At 36.0% G+C, this 26206-nt stretch overlaps 1 protein-coding gene across 15 annotated transcripts in view; it reads left to right on the forward strand.

Annotated features, from left to right (window-relative positions):
* Positions 1 to 26206, forward strand: part of PAM (peptidylglycine alpha-amidating monooxygenase) — a 280621-nt gene that overhangs the window by 196737 nt on the left and 57678 nt on the right. For all 15 annotated transcript variants that reach the window (XM_089908396.1, XM_089908402.1, XM_022592065.3 and 12 more), the window contains 5 exons: positions 18669 to 18717; positions 20072 to 20139; positions 21211 to 21291; positions 21566 to 21642; positions 21961 to 22064. In XM_089908396.1, the coding sequence (XP_089764522.1) occupies positions 18669 to 18717; positions 20072 to 20139; positions 21211 to 21291; positions 21566 to 21642; positions 21961 to 22064 (379 nt within the window). The remainder of the gene's footprint in view (positions 1 to 18668; positions 18718 to 20071; positions 20140 to 21210; positions 21292 to 21565; positions 21643 to 21960; positions 22065 to 26206) is intronic.

Genomic DNA, 26206 nt, shown 5'->3' on the forward strand with positions numbered 1-26206 from the left:
CAGCTGGTTATATCTTGGACTGGGAGGCCTAGTAGTAGGAAAAGATAGGTCTGTGGGATACAAAACAAAAATATTTGTTTTGTTCTGGTTGTTGTTTGTTTTGGAAATTGAGCAGAATGTGAAACTGTAAAGTGTCATTTAAAAGGAGCCAACTTTATTAAATGCCATGTCAATCATAATGTCAGACCTGGGCTAGTGCTGGGTATACTGATCTTCTTGCCCAGAGGAGTATAGTACATTCTAGCAGGAGAGACAAGCGCAGGAACAGTGCGTCTATAGGCAGTAATAGAAACACATCCCAGATATGGAGGCCGTGGAGAGGTGGAGCGGAACAGGTCCGCCTGGAAGGGCAGTGGGACGTTGTCTGGGAAAGGCTTCTTAGAAGATGGAACCATTGCAAAGATTTGAATGGTGATCAGGAGACTGCAGATAAGTGGGAGCAGGGGTAAGACGTGTTCCCGACGAAGTAGAAGTATGTGCATGGCCATGGGGGAGTGAAAAGCCTCATGTCCGCAAGGAACTCTTGGTGATTTGGCCTTACTGGAGGGTGAAATGCAAAGGGGTAAGTGGCAAGAAAGGAGAAGAGAGCTGGCACCCAGAGTGCTTATCAGCAGTAACCTGGTCAGATTTTCACTTCAGTCCTAGGCTTGAGTGCATGGGAAAGCTACCAACCTTATGAAGAAAGATTAGGGTGTTAGGAGGCCAGGGCAAGCCTGGAAGGCACTCTGGAAGGCCAGAATGAGTTCTTTTTTATTTTTTCTTTTTTTGTGGTATGCGGGCCTCTCACTGTTGTGGCCTCTCCCGTTGCGGAGCACAGGCTCCGGACGCACAGGCTCAGCGGCCATGGCTCACGGGCCCAGTCGCTCTGCGGCATGTGGGATCCTCCCGGACCAGGGCACGAACCCGTGTCCCCTGCATCAGCAGGCGGACTCTCAACCACTGCGCCACCAGGGAAGCCCTGAGTTCTTTTTTAAATGTAAGCTTTATAACATTTTATAAATTAATATTCTGTGGAAAACAGAATATAACCCAATTAGAAATGTGTGTCCAGTATAAGCATAGTATTTGGTTACATGATTAAACTCTAAGACCAGATGGCCTGACAATGGCACTTGCTAATTTTGTTATCCTCACCAAGTTTCCAAACTTCTCTGACCTCCTCATCTATAAAATGGGATCATAATGGTTCCTATAAAGTTATCTGGTAAGCACTGGATGTTAACTACTATCGTTATAGTTCGCGTAAAAGGCTTTAAAGTGATATAAATTCCCCTAAATGCAACCTTTTGCCATAGTTGCCCATAATATAAAGAATATGTTGGTTACTTTTCAAGGGTGTCAAAATTCCTTGTTATGTTTAGAAACAGAACTGTATTTATGTCTGTCATGTTGCCAGTGGACTTTTCCTAGTTATGCTCTGTTTCCTGTTCTCCACAGACTTTTTCATTATTCATAGTTCAGTTATACAGAGATAAACTGTAAGACCAAGTTCCTGCCCTTAAGGAAATTAGAATAGCAGCAACTAGAGATTTAGAGATTCCTCCTGGTCCTTTTTCTTTCTTTCTTTCATTGCCACATTTTTTCTATAGAGTTTTATTCCATAGAGAAAATTCTGCTGAGATTGTTGCAGAAACTTGCCACTTTTCTTCTAGATGTTTTGGCCCAGGGGAATCAAGAAAAGTGGCCTCTTCTTTACAGAGTTTCCGGCATTAGCTTACTAGTCTCCAACAATAACTCACTTCTCAAATTAGAAAACTCTTGCACTCACCACCTGAAGTTTGGAGCTGATATCTTAAAAAGGAGGCAAGAATTTCTTCCCAAGTGCATAATCTCTGTCTTTGAGTTGGCAAAATTTCCGTGCTATAAACTATAAGCTCTTGGTGCATATAAGAAAACTAACAGGTATTATCAAGGATACAGATCACACACACATGCGTGCACACACACACACACTCACACACACATCCAGAGCTTGCTTCTACTCCTTCATCACAGCCCTCAAAGTACACCTACAGTTTAGCATGTTCCTGGGAGTACAGCTAAACAATTCATTTTCCTTAGAGTGAATGTTTAATACTTATATTCTAAATGAGATGAATGAAACCGAGGGATCCTGTTTTTGACTCTCCATTATGTAAGGGTGAGCTCTAAGAAGTTTCTTCTCCAAATTTCTGGGGTTATATTAGTAAAATCAGATCACAAAATTCCAGTTAGAACCCTTAAAGAACAAATCATTTTCAGTAGCCAAGTTTTCCAGAAAGCTAAGGTTTTAACGCTCTAAGTACTATAGCCTTAAAACATTTTGGACAGAAATCTTTCCCAAATATATAATGCGTCTCATGAAATTAAAATAGGTGCAGATGTTAAATACCTAATGCTGTGCCCAACACAGAGCAGACTGGCAATAAATGTTAGTTGTCTTCCTTATCCCTTTCTCCCTTTCCTTCATAATTTTGGGATATCATTCTGGATATCAGCTACTGCACAATTATTTCCCTCCAAATTTTAGGAGTAGATAGAGTTTTTTCATCTTACTGGGCTTGTTGCCTTCTTCTGTCTGCTTCTCTCTATTTTATGTAACTTCTTGTGTTGTCAAGCTACCACTTCAACTCATTTTAATTCAAACAGAGCAGCGCATGGAGGCAAAGATGAGTAAGAACAAAAGTTTGCCTTCATCCTATGGGGGCAATTGAAAATAAAACAGTAACTGTAATTACATGAGCCAGTACAGTCTGTGCAATAAGAGAGGGGGTTGAGAAGAAAACAAGACCACACTTAGTTTAGAAAAAGATTTCATGTTGCCAGATTGATTTCCTACAGGCCTCCTTCTGCCTTGTACTACATTGATGATATGGAATCTAGGCAGCTAAATTTCATATAATTGTTTATAAATTTAGGGTAAACAGACTCTGAACTGAAACCCTTAGAGGGAACTTTTTGAATAAAATCATGGGAACACAAGTGCCTGGACTTGGTAACCTTCAGATTTGATTTCTTCTTGCCCTCCTGTGTTGTTCCATTCTGGCTATGATCCGTTTTGGTGTGCCTTCTGAATAGCTTAGTTCCAGACAGGTGGGTGTTACTAGACATAGGTCATGCATTCGTGAAATGCGTGCTCCACGCTTGTACACGTACACACACAAGGGGCTCCTTCCTCGCCACCACTGAAGGAGTAGTAGGGTGAGCATGAGGGAAGGGGAGACAGTGGCAGGCAGAAGGGAAAACAGAGGACTCTAGAGGAATTCTAGTCCCACTATGACTCCTGCTGCATGTCTGCCTCTTACAAGACTCTGCCGGGAAGCTATGGAAAAAGCTTTGAAATTGTGGGCCGGGGAAGAATCCCTTGCTAATGCATTTTTGAACAAGGTGGAGCATAGATCAGTGGCAGGGCAGCTACACTTCAGATTATTTCATTCCAGTATAAAGCAGACTACTCTGACTTCAGTGTAATCATTAGAGGTGCTCTTGACTCCCTGATACCTGATTGCAGAGACAGTGGGAAACTGGTGGAATATTGCTCCCTGTTGCTGCCTGTGTTGTCTTTTCTAAATCTGTTGAAGTAGCTTCCTCCTGCATGCTTTCCAGGGAGATATATACCAAGCCTGCTTTTACTCTCTCCTCTGCAAAGTGAGGGATGCTATGGATCGGGGTATTTAAACCCAGGTATTTTCAGGTGTTCTGGATTACTTTCCATGTTTAAGAATCTCCTTTGAAATTCCAAATGTGGAGGGTGTTATTAATGATTCCCCTCCCCCAGGGAGATGCCTGAAAGCCATTGAGTCTCTACACTAAAGGAGACAGAGATGGCACCTTTCTAGCATTCAGCCTGGCCTTCTCTGAATAAGACCCTGACATGCACACATTCCAGCAAGCCTAATCCCTTCCGACATATAGAAGGTTATTTCTCAACATGATATTTTGTTCCAGGGAACACATAATGCTTCCAAGTTCAACTCCAGGGACAGCAGCCCTTTAGTCCCAGGAAGGGTGCACTTGACCTCAGTTTCCCTTTTCTCTCCCAAGGCTGGGATACCTGTGCCATGCAGCAAGACTCCTTTCTTCCTTCCCCACCTCCCACTTTCTATTTGTCTAATATTCCTTGATGTAGGGGCACAGACTTTTATTCACATGCTTTGGGACAGATGCAATTTGGAGTTATGAACTTGAAACCTTTTTGAAAGGTTTTCAAGTACATAAATCATATATTACATTATATCACCTCTGGGCATCTGAGACACTATCCATAATCAAATATGCTAATATTCCTTTAGCAAAACGTTCAAATGGTCACACTACAAGGGATAAAGACAGACGTAAGTAGCATCACATCATTCAGATCGGATTTTGCTGCCAAACGCTATGAAAAAAAACTTTAGGCTTCCAAAGCTTTTCAGGTTTCAGAATTGCAAGTAGTTCTAGTATGGGAACAAAGAAACCTGTTCCTTAATACTTGAGTTAATTGGTTAAAATACTAACAAGGATTGGAGGACTCTGGATATATCTGAATATTTTCCCATTAAAATAATCTATCCCAAACTTTATTTTTCATTTTTTGGAAAATACAAAAAGCCATTAAAAAGAAAAGTACAAAAGTTACTCACAATACCTAACTATTTAAAAATCTATAATATGAGGTGACAGTTACATATGATCTGTGAATATACTAAAAAACCATTGAATTGTACACTTTAAAGGGGTGAATTGTAACGTATGTAAATTATATCTCAGTAAAGCTATTGAAGAAAAGGTATATGGATTCAAAAGAAAAAAAATCTATAATATACCTTCTTCAATCCCATCCTCCTTCTACCCCAACCCCTACCCCCAGGTAACTGAATTTATATCTGCCAGGTTTTCATATGCTTATCCCAGCATTTCTATATTATACTCACAGAAAGCACAGATATGTATGTATATCTGCACTTCTTTTCTTTTTTGGACAAAATTCAGATCACACTCTCCACAGATCTGCATCTGCTGTTGTTTTTAATTTAACAACGTACTCTGGGATTTCTAAGGCAGCACATGGAAAGCTCTTTCATTATTTATAATGACTGCCTAGTATTCTGTTGTGTGGATATATTATAATTTATATATCCTGTTCCCCACTAAAGACATTTAAGTTCTGAGTTTTTTGCTATTACAAGCAATACTGCAGTGAACTTTAACGTTAGAAATGTTTTAGGTAACCATGTATTGCTACTGCAGGGTAGATTTCTAGAAATGGGATTTGGGGGTTATGGAGTGTTGAAACCTTAACGGATTCCACCAAATTACCTGATGCAACAGTTTTTCCAATTTACAATCCATAGTGAATGAGCAAACCTCATATCCTTACCTGCACTAGATGTTTTCACAGTTAAAACATTTTGCCCAGTGTTTACTTAAACCAAGGAACTCCTCTTACTGTTTCATTAAAAGGATTAGAATTAGCTGGAAGTTCTTAATAGAATTACCTCTATAGTACATAGTCCATGTCCAGTCAAAATCTGATCTGTGGACTACTTGTGCCAGAATCTTCTTGGAGTGCTTTTTAAAATGAAAATTCCTGGTTCCAACCAGACCTACTGAATCAAATGCACAAGAAGTAGAGGTTAGGCAGTGGTGTACTAGAGCTGATTCATATTGACCCGTAAGAGCCAATTGCTAATTTTCAGATAGTTAGTGAGCTGATTGTTAAGTGTAGCCCTGATTAAAAATAAAGGCAATAAATACTCAAAGGTCATCCTTCCCAAACTATTTTACTACACTTTACTACTATCTTTGCTCTGGAGGGTATTTATGTCTACTGTATCTGTATCGTGGAAATACTATAAAATAGTGTGTCTTTCCAACCCAGTGTTCAGTAATGTCACATTGGTAGCTTGAAAATAACTGTAGTGGGAAAATTTACACCATCGAAATTGAAAAATGCTACAAATCAGTGCTTCATAAATTATTTTGTTGGTTGTTTAGATTTAAGAAAACAATGAAAAAAATATTAGTAATGCTGATTACTGTGAATAGCCAAAAATTTTGAAGAAATATTTTTTTCAGTATTCAAAAACTACTCTCCAGTACTGCAAAGATTTTGCTCACTTTGTTGACGAGCAAGTGCAGTTCCAACATATATCTTTGTTTTTCAATAAACAAGGATATCAACAAACATTCTTGTCCAAACGACTCACTCGTCAGTTATAACCATAGGTTGGCTAGAGAAAAATTAAGGAAAAATTAAGGACATAGCTCTTTCCACTTCTAGGGGGCATTCATTTAGACATGGTGGTGGTGAGCCAACTTTGGCTTTGCAGAAGAGGGCAATATCCTAGGGGAGAAAGCAAAAATACAGACGGATCCCTAGAAGATCATCAAGCCCCACCTCACTGGACTCCTATAAGATTGGACTTTAATGTGAATCAGAAGTAAACTTTCTATCCGGTTTTAAAAAAATCAAAAAACAAAAACAAAATTAAGGAAATAATTCTGTGAAATTCAACTGGTTATATGGAATTTATGATAAAGAATATTATTTATTTTATTATTGTTTGTAAATTGTGTCCTACACATATTTTATATTAGTAAAACTATAATAAATGTATATTTACACACGCATGCATATTTTTTTCGGAGAGCTTGTGTGTTAGCAGCACATCACTGAGCCCAGCATTCTGAAATTTTAACAAGCTCCCCAGTTGATTTTTATGCAAACTAAAGTTTGACAACTGAGGAGCAAAGTTTCCTAGAGGATGGAAGTTACTTCTACATTTTTTTTTTCCTGTACTACAGGTGTATCAGGGAAATCTCCTGGGGCTTGGGACATGAGCAGAATAATTTGCATTTATCAAAATAAGTATAATTAAATCCCAATCCTCCTAAGAAAAGGGGTGCTTTGAAAGAAGGAAATGCCTTTACTGTCTGGTTATTCTAGCACTTTTTTATTTCACTTAGAAATTTGAAGGAGAGTTTATATTTATTCTTAAGTTTTTCACAAAATTTGGTGTTTGGATTTAAAATGCTATTTTACTATTATGGTAGAAGACACAACGCATGTATGACTTTCTTGGACACACTCCTCTTCATATATAGGGGTGCAAATCTTCCTTCTTGACACTTAATCTAGATAAACCTTTTTGAGCAATGAACAAAAATAAGTTATATCCTTCCATTTTTTTACATTTTTGATTTTTAAGTGGAATATATGGGGTGACAGGGAATAGAAAATGAAAGGCAGAGACCATGAGACCAACTCGGAGAGAGATATGGTTGGCAAGAAGGTAACATTCAACCTGCATGAAATTCCACAGCCTCTTAGGCCTTTTCAGATAAAGGGAAGAGATTGCAACATGGCTGAAAAGGCATTATTGAAAACAAAACCATGACTTTGATTTCCTTTTCTTCTGAAAATAGTAAAAACCGTACATCTTATGTGTTATGTACTAATTCATTTTTAAAGCACTTGTTTTTAACACAGAGACTGAGTCTTTGGAGTGATAGAAGGAGAGCAGTGTGACTGGAAGGGACCATCTAGCCCTGCCCCTCTATTTTACAGAAATGGAAATCGATACTCAGAAAGGTTAAGTGACTTGCCAGAGGTGGTATAGCTACTAGTCCAATGGTATTAAAAGCTAAAAGAATTTAATTTGTGTTGAATTTCTAATGTGTAGTTTATCATAGTTCATGTCCTAACTATATAAAACAAATAATGGAGTCAGTCCTTCTAAAAATCCTTTGAACCACTAGGAAGGAAGAGGAATGAAATTATCCTTGCACAATAGAATAAATATGAATAAAGATTGGAGTTGCTTACCTCATCTCATTTATGCCTTTTCATTCTGATGTATGAAGGAATCCACTTCCCTTATGTAGGGATATTTCTACACCAGGTTACTTGATAATCCCACTGATTTCAGAAGAATTATAATACGATGTTCTTCATGTTCTTCTCTAACCTTAATTATACACAAGCAGCTTGTTGTGAGTCATGGGAATGATTTTAGGACTATTCAGTGCCTCTCAAATGATCCAAAAGAAGGCTATTATCCTGAAATATTTTTTGGCTTTTGCCAGTGTAAGCTCCCTGATTCTCTAGCTTCCTGCATTTCAATTTTGTTAATCATCTTCAGTTTGGAAGACTAATGGTCCTTATTCATCTCAATCATTCCATGGGACACCTGTTTATTTTAATACCTAAATATGGTCATTAAGTATCAGGAATTGCATTTTCATTCATTTGGTTATGAAAAGATATGTAAAGCACTGCAGTATTATTGCTTTTTAAAGAATATATTCAGAATGTTCTTTTTTCCTTAAAATGTATTTTTTAGAGCAATGTAACATTGAACAATATAATGTTTAGCTTAAGTGATGTCTTTTAGGGAAAAAAAGTTTCCCTAATACTATTTAGTTTCTCACATTTCACTTTTATTTTCTAGTTGTTTTTGAGACAACCTTATACTTTACCTTCATTTACCCCTTTGCAGCTCATGATTTTTTTTTTTTTTTTTTTTGGTACGCGGGCCTCTCACTATTGTGGCCTCTCCTGTTGCAGAGCACAGGCTCCGGACACGCAGGCTCAGCAGCCATGGCTCACGGGCCCAGCTGCTCCACGGCATGTGGGATCTTCCCGGACTGAGGCACGAACCCGTGTCCCCTGCATCGGCAGGCGGACTCTCAACCACTGTGCCACCTGGGAAGCCCAGCTCATGATTTTTTAATCACCCATAATTATTAACTCTTTTTTTGAAACTGGTCAGGGTACATAATCATTAACTAATTACTTTCATTTAAATTAATAGCAGATAATATTTTTTAACCAAAAGAAATTAAGAGGAAAAATAAAGTTACTTGCTCATGGGTTCACATCAAAATTAGGAGACCCAAGGCATTTTTTCACACACTCCACAAATACTCAGGCTGGTTTCCACACCCTGTCCCTCACTAATCCCCTCATTGCTTTGGCATGTTTACGTTTGTTTACTGTGTTCTAGGAAGTACGGTAAAAGACGGAAGTCATTAGAAAGGCTAGGATTTGTACATTCTATTTCCTATTTTCTATTCATTCTTTTTTTTATGTTAGTTGACTGTCTTACGTGTAAAATGAGAGAGATACCCTAACTAAATATGTGACCAAAAAGACATTTGATGAAAACCATTCAAATATGACATCTCATGACATTTATAAAATAACTGTTAGAAAAATAAAATCCAACCTTCCTTAGGCCTGGAAGAGACCCTTCTAACCTCCCTCTTTCTGCCAACGAAACATTGCTCTCCTCTTCATCCCATTTGGAAACCCTTTGTCCTGCTCCCCGTTTCTTCTCATTCTATATTAATTCTTCTTTTCTCCATCTTTGAAAATTTTCCAGAGGCTGTCTTCTTGTACGGATATCTCCCCTACCCAACACTTTTCTAGCTCCATTTCTTTGCAAGTATTCCTTACCCTTGTTTCCCCAACTTAAGTGTAATGTATCTATCACCTATAATAACAGAAAGGAGAATAAAATCTGAGCAGTAACTGCAAACCCTTCTAAACAAACCCTTTATCTTACATTATGAAGATTTGCTTAAGGTCTCAGGGAATTTTGAGAGATAATTTGGGTCACTGAGCAGTTTCAGTGTTTTCCGTACTACTTCTCAACTCACAAGTGCTTTATGAAGATTAACTTTATTAATCCTCATACCAATTACAACGTAAACGTATTGAATGACTGAAAATTAATGCCAAGCCAAATATATGAGCTATAATATTCAAAGTATATTTCCTAATTAATACCGAGGACTACATGCATGCATAATTATATGTAAATTAGCTACTTCGAATTTATTTTTTCATTGAAGAACCAAAATCAGTACACGATATAGTATTTTAAGTTGATGAAGATAATTGGGTTGAAAATACAGCCACTGATTTTAGGTTGAGCTTCAAAAAGCATATATTCCAATTAAATTACCGCTTTTGCAGACTATAAACTTCCTGTTTGCAAAACAAAACAGGATGTTATTGCCACTAGGTTACCCTCTCTTTGCTTATCATTCATGAGCACTTAGAGGTTTAAGTTAAATAAAAGATGAAGAATACACTGTTGCACAAAGTAGTTGAGAATTCCAAAGGGGGTGAAAGGTAAACCTTTTATGTATATAAAAAATATCCTCCAGACAATTCAAAAATTCATAATGGAGCATTTTATATGAGAAATATGATTTTTAGCTTTATATTTCAAATTGAATTTAAAAGTTTCTTTGATTAAAACTCTTAAAGTTCCTTTTCATTCCATTACTTATTCTCCTGGTACCTTTACTGTGGTTCCTAGACTTTTGCAGTTACATTCTGCCCTCAGTAGGGAGAACAGACAATAATTGGGAGAATGCAAAAGAAAATTTAGACTTTCAATTAACAAATGAATATATATTAAAAACTGAGATGCAGAAGTAAAAAGTGGTTGATAGGACTTTTCACTGAGAGAAAGGGGAAATAATAAAATAACTCTTAGTAATCAGATATAATATTTTTAAAATTGCCGACCAAAGCCCATGAAGCTAGTGGACAAGCTAGTTAAAGGTGCCAGAAGACAGCACCTTCGGAAAGGCAAATAAATGTTTAAATATGCTGTGTACACAAAATAAAGATTTAAAACTTAATGCCTCAGGAGGGGCCACAAGTGGAGGGTTTTTGCTTCTTGATTTGGGTGCTGGTTAAAGGAGTGTGTTCGTTTTTTTAAATTCCTGAGGCTGTAACTTCTGATTTGTGCAATTTTCTGTATATTATATAGTTCAACGAAAAGTTCAAAAAACAATCATTAATTTAAAAACTCTATTAACGCATATATGTGGAACCTAGAAAAATGGTACAGATGAACCGGTTTGCAGGGCAGAAATTGAGACACAGATGTAGAGAACAAATGTATGGACACCAAGCGGGGAAAGCGGCAGGGAGGTGGGGGTGGGGGTGTGATGAATTGGGAGATTGGGATTGACACGTATACGCTGATGTGTATAAAATTGATGACTAATAAGAACCTGCTGTATAAAAAAAAATAAAATTGAAAAATTAAAAAAAAAAGAAGTAATCACCATGTCAAGTGTTTAATACCTTTCACTTCCGCCTTGAAAAGCATGGATATTAAAGTGCTAATATAATTTTTTTAAAAAAACCTCTGTGCCACGTTTTTAAAAATTCTGTATTTACCTAGGATTCGTGGGTTTTTGTCTTTTAATTTTACTTTCTTGGAAGTATGATTCTGGAGCAGGCTCATAATTCTGAGAGAAGAAATAGTATAAATCATAAGCTTCACTATGGATTTTTTTCTTTGCATTCATAAAAGATGGAAAGAGGAAAGTGCTCTGACATTAGTACCACTGCAACATTCTCCACGCACAGAGCGATTATAAAAGCTCGTTGGTGAGCCTGCCTGCCTGCCTTCCATTTGATCTCTTTTGGGAACAGCACAGGCCATCATTTGTGAAAGTCGTCTTCTTGCAGGATGGATAAAATGCATTTTCTCTTCCTTGCCACAGGACAAATGGAAGCTAGTAATTTCTAGTCCCACAGCAGTGAATACAAAATCAAAAAGAGGCTAACTCACTGCAGTGACAGCTTCAAAAGGAATTCTTTTTTGAAGTTTTTTTTTTTTTGGTAGTGTTGGTTTATTTAGCACCAAGGCTTGTCTGCTAAGCCAGCTTTCAGCAGCCCCCAGGAAAACCTCTGTGCAGTTTGTGTCATGTATTAACAGTGCACCTATTTCAGTTATATTTGCTAGGCAGATACACGTTTGCCGTGACAGCTTAAGGTGTTAGTGCTTTTTGAGTGGAGACTATTTTATATCAATGTATCTGTAACTGGAGAGTCCTGATACGAAAATATGTTTTCAGTGATTTCTCTAGGAGAAATTTGGTGACTGAGAATTTGTTTTGAGGAAACTCTAACAAAACACTTTAATATATGCATTTTCTGGTTAATTTGGAGAATCATCTTTTTACTGAGTATTATTAAGTGACTCTAGGACCTGCATTTATAATCCAGTGATACCAAAAAACAATAAAGGAGCTGTGTCTTACCTTCATTAAAACCAGGGTTTCATTCAGTGTGCCTGTACCCAGAATGAACGCGAGACCCTTATCTGCTATTCCCTCTGCGGTTTCCTATTTGCCTCTTGTGCTTGTGTCCGTCTCTCTGCTGCTGCAGGGTTTCAAATGTACGGAAATAACCTTTTCTTATATAACAACACAGTCCAACTATATAGAAGTAACATTTTTAAAAATCAACATGGCCCAACTGACAAAACTGACAACAATCTGCTCCAGTGCCAAGAAAACTGGCTGTGTTCGATCTATTAAGAGACCTCACTCTCCACTCTCCTATGGGATTTTCCAAGTAATTTTGACTCTATGAAATTTTTCCTGACTATAGAAATGAATCCCCAAGTAATCTATTCTTCGTCACCTTGGGAGCCATGATTTAATCTCAGCAAAGTCCCATCAATTGATCTGTCCCATCAATTTAATGTTATTAATTGAGAAGAAAGAACCATAAGGTAAAGATCAAACCAGCTTAACAGTCAAATAGTTATTACAAAATCTGTGTACATATATTATTGAAAAAATATTGGTGTGTATTATATCCTTGATTCATTCTTGTCTGTTAATTCAAGATAGGCAGAAAGTCAAGAAGATGGTCTTTAAATTATGTCAGAACACTCTGAGAGGGTGGAAAGGTATGATACAGTTTACTGTTTGCTCACAAATTTCCTAAAATACATTTTTATTATTAAAGATGTTACTTCTTTGTTTTTCATAAGACTTGGCAATGGTTCCAGGCATGCTTTTTCCGTACTTCCATAAGGAAAGGGTCCATCATCTAAAACTGTGGGCGGGATAGTAGATAATGGGTGTGCTTTATCCTTTATCTTTATCTTCTGAGGAGAGTGCAGTGAATTAAAATCCACTCTACAACTGTCTTTCTGAAGGACTTTTCCAGTTAGTGGGATGTAGTGTATAACAACACATTGGTTCCCTCAGGATTGATGATTAACCTGTTTTTTTTAATTGAAGCAGGAAACAACCTGGACAAGATGAGCTCATGAAGTGTATCTCTTGAGGGAAAGATTAGGAGAGATCAACAGACTTCTAAGGACCTAAGATGTAATAGGTTATTATCATGCATTATTCTACATACTTACTTTACTACTTAGCTATGAATCCAGGCAGGAACTAAAAGCTATTATTAGAAAAGCAAGCTAAATAGTATGGAATGGATAACCTCATATCCCATGCATTCACCTCCCATTAAGAGAAATGTACTTCCTACTTAAGTGGATATCCTTAAGTACCACTGGTTACTTATCAATTCTTGCTTAATTCCTTTATTTTAACTTCAGGACATTTCATAGATAAAATGCTTTGGAAGTGTCTAAGAAATAGAACTCTTTTTTTTACGTAAATAATGTTTACTAAATACTAACATTCGAGAATTAGTTTTGATACCCAGGTGTGTCACCAGTGAGCTGAATTGCTTTGGCCAACACCCAGTCTCGGTAGCCTCTTTTCCCCTGTCTATAAAGTGCAAGATTTGAACTCCTTCATCTCCAGGGTCCCTTCCAATTCTGAAATTCTATGAATCTATATATTTGATAAAATACCTTGCTGTGGTTATACATCTCTGCCTAAGCAGAGGAGAGCAATTTCTCGAAAAAAGAGAAACTGAGACCCTTGTGGAGCGAGCGGTCATCCAGTTTTCATCTTACTCAAGATTAGATTTGGGTTGAGTGCTATTTTCAAGTTTCATCCAGTGTCTGTAAATCCTTGTTTCTTTCATCATCAGACTACCCTTCAGAGGTCTTACCACTCAACCAACAGTACTGCAGTACCCTCCTACGCCATGATACGCTTCTAAGGCATTATTAGACTTGATTTTACATTTCTTTTTAAAAATGATTCTCTTAATGTTTTCACTGTTAATAGCTTTACCATTACAAAAGCTTCTGGTACGTACATATGACATTATACTGGACGGTAATGACATAAAATGAAATCTACCTCCCAGTGTCATCTGATACCTATCTGGTGAATGAAGTTTCATCATCATATCTTGAAATCAATCAGGCTAAAAGTATTTCTCACTGAAAGAGAACAGCAATCATGAAAGATCCCTTTAACAGTGGGTTCAATCCTCTGTAAACACAGAACATTAATAGCTAAAAGTCAAGTATTCACCAGTATACCTTGGAGAGAGAGTGCACCTATAGCCCAGTACAGTGAAAGAACAATCTGTTTTTGAAGCAGAAGACTAAAATAAAATAAAGATACCTGGAAAGAAGAGCTGTCAGAATTTTTGCATAATGATAGCTGTACAGGATAAATGAATAAACATAGATTAAAAAAACAATTTCAGTATCAATATAAAAATTGCCTCACTCTTTTTTCTACAAACACAGAATCCTGTTGAACTAACTTCTTCTGGCCCAGAACTCAGAAAGAAGCAGGTTGTCTTGAGTCTGGTCAAGGGGAGCTTTATTGCTAAAAGTCATGGAAGGCCTTTGAAACAATGTGTTATCAACTTCTTTGAGCTCCTACTGTCCCTAATCCAAGAATTTCATTTTAGCCAGACCGTGATGTTTATGTCTTACTACAATTTCACTATATCACTGATGACTCTCTTCTGTATCTCCCTAGGTCATACCTTTCTGAATCAGCATTTCTATTTACATTTTGAAAATATCTATTTTGTGCAATATCTTTAACATACCATTTCAATTCTAATTCCTTTTTTAACTGTCTCCTTACTCATTTAATATTCCCATGTTTTCCCCCTTTTTTCTATTCCTGTTGTTAAGTTGGAAAAATTTGATGTGCTTTAGTTTCTTCAGTTAAAGAAATTCCTGACCTATAACTATGAAAATATATTTCTTAAAAGTAAAATATTCATGTGCTGAAATTTTTTGGAATTTTTTGTATTTCTTCACTAATTTTCCTTCTGTATATTTTGATTTCTGGAGTTTTTTGTAAAACAGGTAAGATTTTCACTTTGGATCTGTGTATATTCACCAGCCCTCTACCCATATAAGATTTACATTCTCTAAGACAAAACTTAGAGTCTCTAAAATTCAGTTTTCCCCAAAGTCATTATGTTATAATACATTAAGTCAGAAGTTCAGTATATTTTTCTCCAGAATGTGTTGAACATCTCATATTACTACTTGAGTTTTTAGCTGATTTGTTATTATTGTGTGATATCCTTGACTTTCTTACAGAATATGGCATGTAGTTGATAAACATGTGGGATCAAAAGAAAACCTGGTACTTTGTCTTTGCACTGGAGTGGTGAGACTGTGGCTCACTTTTTAATCTCTACAGGGAAGCAAACAGACAACAATTATATAGAAATTATTTAATTGGCTATTTGCTATTATTTAATTTAGAGAAAACTTTGATGTGTGCTTAGAAAATGTCTTCAAATTAAAATTTGTTTTTGACTTATTTTCATGCTTTTCTTTGACTAAAAATCTACTCAATTTAGACATAAATTTGACACATTTCAGCTTTAATAATAAACTTATTTAATAGTTCCTGAAATGTGTTAACTTATTTATTTTTCCCATTTACTTTTTTTTTAAGTCATGGTAAAGAAAATCAGCCAAGTTGGATATCAAAATGTGATGAACTTGATTCTTTCAACACAAGGATATAATGTAAAACCAAGAGACAGTTCTCACTGTACATAGAACTTTTTGCTTGGATGGACATGGTAGGGAGAAAACAAGCTCTCACTTGATATTGTTAATTAAAATAAAAAATTACAAAATCCGACATTAAGTAATTAGTGAGTAATCTGTAAGTGCTAGGTAATGTGCTAGGTGGACACCTTATATGATCCTGTCCTGCATTGCTTAAAATCTTCCAGTGGCTTCTTTGCAGACAGAAAATAAAACCCAGGCTCTTAACACACTCTGCATGGCCCGGACAGTCTCCAGCCTCTTGGCCACCATATCCTTCCTGGGCCACAGTAAATAAAAAAGCTACCCAGTGTCATATTATCCTGTTGAGTTCACTGTGTGACATTATCATGTTTATGTATTTGGTGTTTTGTTTTTCCCTGTCCCACCTACCCCATTTCCCTATCTCCTCCACTTCCGTTAGAGCATAAGCACCATGAGAGCAGGAATTTTGAACATACTGTTTTTCACTGAATCCCCATTGTGTAGAACAGCGCCTGAGTATAGCAATTGCTCAGTGAATATTAACTGAATGAATGGATGAGTACCATTTCTCAAAATAGCCTTAGAAGATAGATATGACATTGTTTATATACAGGAGAAATGTTTTCTGAAAACAACCAAGCTAATTAGGTGAGTCTCTGGAGTTTAGAATTCGTTTGGTATGAATTAATGGTATACTTTCCACTATTCTCATTTTATTTTATTTATTTTTGGCTGCATTGGGTCTTTGTTGCTGCGCACGGGCTTTCTCTAGTTGTGGCAAGTGGGGGCTACTCTTCGTTGTGGTGCGCGGGCTTCTTGGCGGTGGCTTCTCGTTGCGGAGCACGGGCTCTATGCGTGCAGGCTTCAATAGTTGTGGCGCACGGGCTTCAGTAATTGTGGCTTGCGGGCTCTAAAGTGCAGGCTCAGTAGTTGTGGCACACAGGCTTAGTTGCTCCACGGCGTGTGGGATCTTCCCGGACCAGGGCTCGAACCCTAGTTCCCTGCATTGACAGGCGGATTCTTATCCACTGTGCCACCAGGGAAGTCCTATCCACTATTCTCTTTTGATCAGTGGAGATATTTAGGTAATTCTGGATAAATTCTATGGCTAATCATTTTGCAAGTAGTACAGACTAGGCATATTTACTAAATCTCAATCAGTACATTTAGGAAAACTTGTTCTCAAAAATAAAAAATTTTTTAATAAATTAAAAAAATACTGTTATCCTTTCTATATTTAAAAGCATAGGCAAAAATTAAGATAAACCTGTAATTTATTCTTTTTGCTATTATTTTCTCCTCATCTATTTAAAACTCAATTGAAATTTTAAAAAAAAAGAACAGTGAAATTATTATGAAAATAAAATCTCACTGAAATTGATTTAGGAGATTGGATAAAGTCCCTTTGTAAAATGACAAAAATAAATCCAACTGATTAAATATAAAATATTTATCATTGAATTTATTTCTGTGTTGTTTTTAAGATCAAGCTTAATACTATACAGAGACATTTCCTTTGTGTTTTATTACCAAAGTATTAAACATGATTTGTTATATTTTCTTTCTAAACTTTATCTATGGTAAATAAAAATGCATATTTTGTTAGTTACCTGTTATTATGTATTTTTATGTGAAGCTACGTTTGCTTTTCTCATGAGAATTACAGATGAAACGAAAAACTTTTCTTGAATTATTGCATGTGCTGTTATTTATTAGTATACTTCACTTTTTAAATAATTAATTCATTATTTATTTTTGGCTGTGTTGGGTCTTCGTTGCTGCATGCAGGCTATCTCTAGTTGTGGCGAGCAGGGCTACTCTTCGTTGCAGTGCGTGGGCTTCTCATTGCAGTGGCTTCTCTTGTTGCGGAGCATGGGCTCTAGGCAAGCAAGCTTCAGTAGTTGTGGCTCATGGGCTCTAGAGCGCAGGCTCAGTAGTTGTGGCACACCAGCTTAGTTGCTCCGTGGCATGTGGGATCTTCCCGGACCAGGGCTCGAACCCGTGTCCTCTGCATTGGCAGGCAGATTCTTAACCACTGCACCACCAAGGAAGTCCAGTATACTTCACCTCTTAATTTCTCATATAAATCTATCAATCTTGCACACACATACACAATAGTTACATTAAAATCAACTCTTAAAGTTGAGATATAGAGTTTTATAATTACTAGAATAAAATGTGAAATAGAAAGGATTTAACATACAGAAATGGAAGGAATGAGTAAGTCTGAGTTACTCTTCATGGTCTCTGTGGTTAGAGATCAGCAACTTCAAAAGAGATCAGAATTTGTATGAGTAATTTAAATTTTTACCTTCTTTCTATTTGGAGAAGACGAAGAAAGAAGAGAGAAGATTTGTAAGAGGTCTCTGAAGTGTCCTTGGCAAAGATGCAGATACTTAGCAGCTCTCAACTGATGTTAGGGTGTAAAAAGAATGCACATCAGGTTCCTGTTTAGAAGGTGGGAATGAACAAGGCGTAGAAACCAAATAAGGTGATCCCTATACATAAATTTGAGACATTACAGACTCTAAAAAATGGTTATATCTTGAAAGCCCAAATTATGGACTACTTCAGTTTTTGAAAAGTAGAAAAGCTAGTTGTTTGGAGCCCCATGGAACAAACCATTCAGTTCACAAACTTTTCTGGATGTTTCAACAATACAGATAATGCATAGAGAGAAGCCACAGCTTTCTTCTGTGAGCTTATGACTAGTATTTAGTGTATCTGCAGGAAAGCAGATAACTAGTCAGTTTGATGAGTCAAAAAAAAAAGCTACAGACTGCTTGAAATGATAGGTTTGTTGTTGCTCTGGGATACATTGGAAATAAATGGATTTCATGAATATGAAAGTACTCTATAAACTATAAAACACCATACAAATGAAGTATGTAGGGTTTTTTATGTAGTATTGGGTTGTGATTAGTTAACACTTTTAGTTTGAAATCCAGTTTTCACATTTTTATATTTAAGATGTGTATTTTGTGTGTGTGTTTTCAGATAATCACAAAGACTGCTCTGGTGTTTCCTTACACCTTACACGCCTGCCGTAAGTACTACTGTTATCCTAGCTTAGTGACAACTTTAAGATCTTCAAGAGCTTAAAAGTGGGAAATCCACTGTGCTAGTTACCTATTGCTGTATAACAAATTATTCTAAACGTAGTGGCTTAAAACAACGAATATTTATTGTCTTATTTTCCTGTGGCTCAGGAATTTGGGCACAGCTTAGCTAGGTGCTAGGGCTGGCAGTCTCGCACAAAGGCTGCAGTCAAAGTCTCGGCCAGGGTTTCAGCCATCTGGAGACTTGACCGAGGAGGATCCGCTTCCAAGATCTCTCGTGTGGCTATTGACGGGATTCAATTCCTTGCTGGCTGTGGGCTGGAGGACTCCCTGCTTTCCTCCCCGTGTGGGCTCTAAACAGGGCAGCTCACAGCATGGCAGCTGGTGTCCATCACAGCTAGCAAGGGAGAAAGCAAGAGGGTGAGCAGGATGGAAGCCAGAGAGTCATTTTGTATTCTCATTTCAGAAGTTACTGAATATAATATATAAGCCTGATAGGTGAAGAAAATAGTTAACAACAAATCTTCATACTCTGAACCCAGCGGAGAAAAAAAAGAAGTCATTTTTGCTATATTCTGTTTGTTAGAAATAACAAAGTACTGGGTCTGGTTACTAGGTCCAGCCCACATCAAGGGAAGAAGATTGGACAAGGGCACGAATGTCAGAGCTGTGGGTCTTTGGGAGCTGTATAGATCGGGCTTCTCCAGAGAAACTGAACTAACAGAATGTATGAGAGAGAGAGAATGAAAGAGAAAGAGAAATTGAGATTTACTTTAAGGAATAGACCCACACAATTGTCCGATCTGGCAAGTCTGAAATATTCAAGGCAGGCTGGCAGGTGGGAAATCCTGGCAGGAATCAATATTGCAATCTTGGGTCCAAAGACAGTCTGGAGGCAGAATTCCTTCCTCTTCCCGGGACCTCAGTCTTTTCCCTTAAGAGACCCACCCACGTTGTGGACCGTAATCTGCTTTACCCAAAGTCAGTGTTTTAAATATCAACTACTTCTTAAAAAATACCTTCACAGCAACATCTGAATTAGTGCTTGACCAAACAACTGGGCACTGCAGCCTAGCCAACTTGACATATACAATTAACCATCACAGGAGCCACTAAGAGACTGCCTTCCACATTTACTGTGCCACAAAAATGTGTATTATTTGCCCAAGAAAGTAGAGTTTTCTCCAGAAAAAAATATGTATTCTACCTCTTTTACCATATTATTTTAATTTTCACATGAATCATATTTTACAGACCAATGTATTGAAGTATACCTTATTCTTCCAAGGCAATAGTTTTGACTTTGCAAATAGTTGAGATAAATATTACTGTTTTCTGCAGACAGCCTTTAATTGCTGGCATGTACCTTATGATGTCTGTTGACACTGTTATACCAGCAGGAGAGAAAGGTGAGTAATGATCTTTCAGAATTACCGTTACCTCATTACCTAATCTTTAAGAATGGATTTACAGTATATTTTTCAAAACACTTGAAATGACCAATATTTTTGAGTCCCTGAAAAATACACCAGTTCTTTATTATCCTTGGAGTTAAAATAGGTTTTTGTATTATTCCAAGCCAGTAGTTTATTATTTTCCAGTTTTTATGCTAAGAATTGAGGCCCACGGGTAAGTAGTGGGTTATACAAATTAAAGAATAATTCTTGAGTATTTTACAAATCAGTCATCCATTCTTCTGATGCCAGAAACAAATTTCATATCATACTGTAGCATAAACTACTGCAGAGAATATCAGATTCAGAATCAAAAGCCAGCAAATCCAGGTGCAACTCAAGTCTTTGAACACAGATTTACTGGGCTTATTTCTCCATTTGTAAAATGGGGATAATAATAGCTGATTTCTCCTAAACTTACAAAAAGCTATTGGAATAAATATAATATTATTCATCAGTGTATCTTATCCTTTGGTGAAAGTGTCATATTAAATATTGTTTGTTTGTTCTTACTGGGAATCTTTTAAAGTTAATGACAAGTATGATCTCATTACTTTTCATTGGCTTATTTTAAAAGACGTTTATTGAATAGCTACTATGTGTTAGTCTGCAAGGAAGGAAAAGTATATGAAATGTTTCCTTCTCAACAGGAACTGTCAATCTTGTTATCTTAGGTATCTGTAATCAATTTTTCAAAAATCCTGTTCTAAAAATAAAAACAAATGTTTAAGCTTTTTCAACTGTGTAAATTTCGTGATAAAGATATCAAATTAAGCCTATGTTTTCATTGTTGATTTAGCCTAGTCATTTTGTTTATGAGTGAAATAAAATATGAGGGTAAGGGGTTCTTAACTCATCTTAGTAAAGTAGCTGGCACATAATAAGTGCTTAATATCTGCTGAGTATATGTTTACTCAAAACCCCCATGCTTAGCTACTTGTGAATACTCTATACATACTTTTAGTCAAGAATAATGTTATTTTCCAGTTGAATAGTGACTTTTTTCTGTGTTTTCATTTCTAACAGTGGTGAATTCTGATATTTCATGCCATTATAAAAAGTATCCAATGCATGTCTTTGCCTACAGAGTTCACACTCACCATTTAGGTAAGAACTTTAAACTACATATTAGATGATATACCGCTGTCCTTGCTAATGCTATAAATGTAAAATGTAAATTATATTTGACCTTAAATCTGTTTCAGTGAAAGAGATTTTGTGCAATACCTTGAAATTCTGCATGTTTTTTGATCATATTGTTTTCATGAAAATGCCTAGCATTTGGAGTTCTGAAAATATTCATATTTTATTTTGAAATAAGAAAAATAATGCCTTTTATTTTTCTAATACCTTATATAATTATAATTTGTGTTCATTACAGGTAAGGTAGTAAGTGGATACAGAGTAAGAAATGGACAGTGGACACTGATTGGACACCAAAGCCCCCAGCTGCCACAGGTGTGTAGAATCTAGTACAATTTTGAGAGAAAAAAATATTAATCAGATAGTAATTAAAAAAACCCTCATAGAGCCCTTGTGAGTTTCTCTAGGATCTAAACATCTCTAAATCTACCTTTACTGTATATCTAAGTTGTGTATAACCTCTTTTCCAACTTGATGGTTTCCTTATCAGTTCTCTTAATATTTCTAAGCAGGGTGGTGAAGTGTGTGTTCATCCTCTCTACCCAGGGTGCCCCAAGCCTCACGTTATTAAGGCATGTGGTTCTGGGTTTTATTGAGAATTTTAATGAATCATTGTATTTGTCTTCTTTGCAGGCTTTCTACCCTGTAGAACACCCAGTAGATGTTAGTTTCGGTGACATACTGGCTGCAAGATGTGTATTCACTGGTGAAGGAAGGACAGAAGCCACACACATTGGGTATGATTTCACAAATTCCACTATTTAAAATGATTTTCATTAGGACAAGGCATGAGTATAGGTGACAGTTATCTTTGTGAATGAATGGCAGGCACATTTTTCTCCATTATGAACAATTACAACAAACTATAGCATTTTATGATTTTAGAACTGATTGATTTAGATAAACTCCAGAACATGTGCTTACTTTTTCATGCTTCCTTTCTTCCTGCTTATTCAAGACCTTCAGGATCACACCTCTACATATTACAGTTGCCACAAGAGTGTGTATTACTTCCTGTACATTTTAATAAAGAAAAATGTAATGATTATAATTTTTTTTTCTCAAGTGTCCTTTTGCCCTGTGTTCAACTTTAGGTGATTATATAGGTTTTGCATGTAGTGGTGGCCCTTAATTATTCAGAACCATTGATTTTTTTCTACCTGTTAAAACTTTTATGTATTCATTGTTTTCCAGATAAGAAACCAAATGAGAATAATACTATGCAGTACCTTTTCCATAAGAGAATGTTGAATTTTTAAATAATTTTCAAAATACCGAGCTACTTTGAAATAAGTATACTTTATAACACCAAGTAAATTTTTCAAAACACTATGAATTGTTTCAAAAAAGGTTTGCCTAAATTAAAAATGAAAGATAAAGTCTCTTATCATTTCTTTCTGTTAGAAAAGAACCAAGGAGCCTCCTTTCCATATTAAACTAGGTTATAAAATATTTATGATGCCACCTAGAAGATGGAGCTTTAAACCATTTATCTTTTGATCAAAGAGAAGTTACAGAGAATAGGCGTCTGAAAATATGCATTAGATGCACAGAAGATGATTCTTATGATGACAACACTAGCTGTTGGTTGTCAGGGGAAACAGAAAAGGTACTGATGCAGGTAAAAGAAAAAAAAAGCATTCGAGCTGGTGGAATAGGACTTTTTTATGTCAGTCTAAAAGGGTTTTGTATTAATAAGCATCACTTTTAAGGCTAAAGATAAAACATATAGAAAAAAGTCATCAAGTTATATTAAATAAGTTTTTAACAGCTTTGCTTTTGGATGACTCTGATAAATTTGGGAAGGAGACTTGAGTAAAGCAATAAAATTATTGAGTTACATAAAATGGTAACAAAAGGACTGACAAAGTAGACATAATTAGATTTGAAAAGTCTAATAATTCACTTATTAACAATCTTTAAATACATGAAGTGTAGAGCCTCTGGAACTTTACTTAAATGCCATTGGTTATTTTATTAACCTTTGAAATAGACAAACAAAGGAGTAAAAAAAACCCCTTTCAACACATTCTTTGTACTAGCTTACAAGTTTAAGTGTGGAATAAGTAGAATAGTTTTGCTTAGAGGTTCCTGTACAGCTTTGGAGGGCTTGTAACTTTGGCCAGATTCTATCCTTTGAGTATCCTCTGTGAGGCAATTATCAGCCATAGAAATTAATGACTTGTTATAGTACCAGGATGAGAGGCCAAAGTGATCTCTAGGGGCCTCTTTCGGTTTCATGAGTCCAGAATAATTCTAGTCTTTTTTAAAATGTGCATTTTGCTTTAAAATAATACCCTAAAATGACTATACCAATCTATCTTTTTGTAACTCTCATGTGGACTAAAGAAAATGCCACTTTGTAAATGAAATAGAAAGAAATTACAGGAAATTAACTTATTGGGTGAATCCATATTCTGAATATTTAATTTAAACTAAGGAAGCAGAAAATTTTGAATAAACTTAAATATGAATTAAATCCTCATAATAATGCAAAGCATTCTTATAGCACTTAATATGCTTTTTAGTAATAACAATAATGCATCTGTTTTGTAAAGTAAAAGGTACCACCTCCATAGGGTACTATAGAATCACAATTGAGAATGTAACCAGTATAAAGAGAAAACTAGTATTTTTATGATGTCTTTTAAATTAAATGATACTCTGTAAATCTCCTCTCTCTCTTCTCTGTTCCCATCTAACCCCCAACCCACATACACAAACACGTACTCCCACTGGCACAGGTTTGAGCCCTGAGCACGAAGCTGACTTAAATACAAGTCCCACTTACCCAAAGGTCATATGGAGCCAGCAGATGCCCCCTTCAAGCACTGGAAGAAAAATGGGCTTCAAGTTTTTTACCTTCTTGTTCTACAGCCACCTGGAAACTAGGTTTTACTGGAAAATTGTACCATCAGTGGCCTACTAGGAAGATTTTCACTTGAGTGATTCTTCTACCCAATCCTAGCTTAACTCTGTATTAAGCTAGAAATTTTAGGACTGGAGAAAACTTAGCTTAAGTAGAGCAGTCATAGTTAACTAATGAAAAGCCCTTAAAAAACTAGGGACAGATTTTTCCATATGAGAGATTCATCTCAAAATATAACCATTAAAAAACAGGTGAATTTAAGACAAATTATGTTAATAAATTTACTTAATGGTAACATTTTAAATCCAGATATATTATGTTTCTTTTTAAATAGTAAATATGAGTAATATATCTTAGGTAAAGTTGCGCTAATGTATATATTGACAATATAGTACTAATTAACCTACCAAGAAGCAATATTTTCTACCTGACTGCATTACATATTTTATATTAAACATGATGCTTCTCTAAATTCATTTCAGATGTTTAGTCAAGTTTAAACAACAAACAAAGAATTTAATTGAGTCAGCCAAATAAGCTAATTAAGTCAGCTAATTTGCCTAAAAGTGTATATGCTAAAATTTTAAATTAATTCTTGAGAACTGGTAGGTAATATTTACCAGTTTGGTCAGTTTGTTGGTGATATTTTTCATTTGGGACCAGTTATTTCATATACATATGAGCAGGTCTAATAAATATTTGTAGTTACCAAGCACAACAGTTTAATCGGCATTTAAAGTGTATTATATGCAAATAAAGTTATATGATCAATAGCCTCTTAATGTACGAGTTTTCAAGTACCATGAAAAACGTCTTAAGAAACAATTCAAAGCTTTGTAAAATAACTTCTTTAAAGTTTTCATAGTTCTTTCCAAAATTAGTCTTTCACTGTCATTGGTTACTTTCAAGTCTAGCACCCGTTCATATTTCTTTCCAAAATTAGTCTTTTATTGTCATTGGTTATTTTCAAGTGTAGCATCTGTTGAGTGTAAGGGGCAGGGGCTAGGGATGAGGGAATCACCAGAGTGGAGTATCACTGTCTGAAACATAGTCATGGTGTTCCATAATATTTGGGTTTTTATAAATGATACATTTCACAATATTTGATACTTTCTTAAATGTCAATTACATATCTTTATAATATGAAATGATATATTTTTATAAAAACCCTGATAGATAGATAAAAGAAAGATAGATAAACAGGTAGACCTCAATATTTTTCAGAAATGCTGTAAATTGAGTTTGTAATATTGACCTGACTCAGCAGTATGATGTATTAGGGGTAACAGGTTATGCTGTAATACATTATAAACATCTGTTAAGATAGATTGTTCCTTCTTCCTCATTCAACATGTATTTATTGAGCATGTACTATTTTCAGGCTCACCAGACTTTGTCAGATTTAAAGCTAGCCTATATAAAAGAAGTAGTTCTCTTAAGCACCTTATTATGCATGAAGAGGAAAGAAATACACCACTGTAATTTGGGGATATAGGTGATGCCAGCCGTCATCATTTAGGGAATCACATTGGCATTAGGGAGTGTTGAAAGGACCATTCAGCAGAGCCAGCGCAGAAGTCTGAACACAGTGTCCCTCCATACTTTCTCATGTTAACAAGCATTAGATTGACAGAGTTGCATTGCATATGTTGTTCTCTATGGAGAAGAAGGGTAGATGTATCACAGTTCTCCCTTAGGAACATAGAAAGCAGTTTGGTTTAAAGTTAGATATTTTTTGGGTGAAAGAAAGATGAATGTGGAATAAAACAGGCACACCGTGTTGCTGATACTAACAATGATTTGAATCCTACCATGTTTAGGATATGACAGTTTCTGTGTCAGATAGGAACTCAGAGTTACTTTGACTACAAGTTCAATTATAGATGGAAAGGAATAAAGTATGACTCTTTTCTTTTTCTTCAGCTGTTTAATGAAATTTTCTTTGTGATTGCGAAGATTCTTAAATTGTTTAATCAGCTCAATATTGTATCATAGAGTTAATACCTTAAA

The sequence above is a fragment of the Delphinapterus leucas genome, chromosome 3, assembly GCF_059928025.1.
Source record: "Delphinapterus leucas isolate spDelLeu-1000000601 "Yukka" chromosome 3, BTC_Dleu_Yukka2, whole genome shotgun sequence".
Classification (NCBI taxonomy): Eukaryota; Metazoa; Chordata; class Mammalia; order Artiodactyla; family Monodontidae; genus Delphinapterus; species Delphinapterus leucas.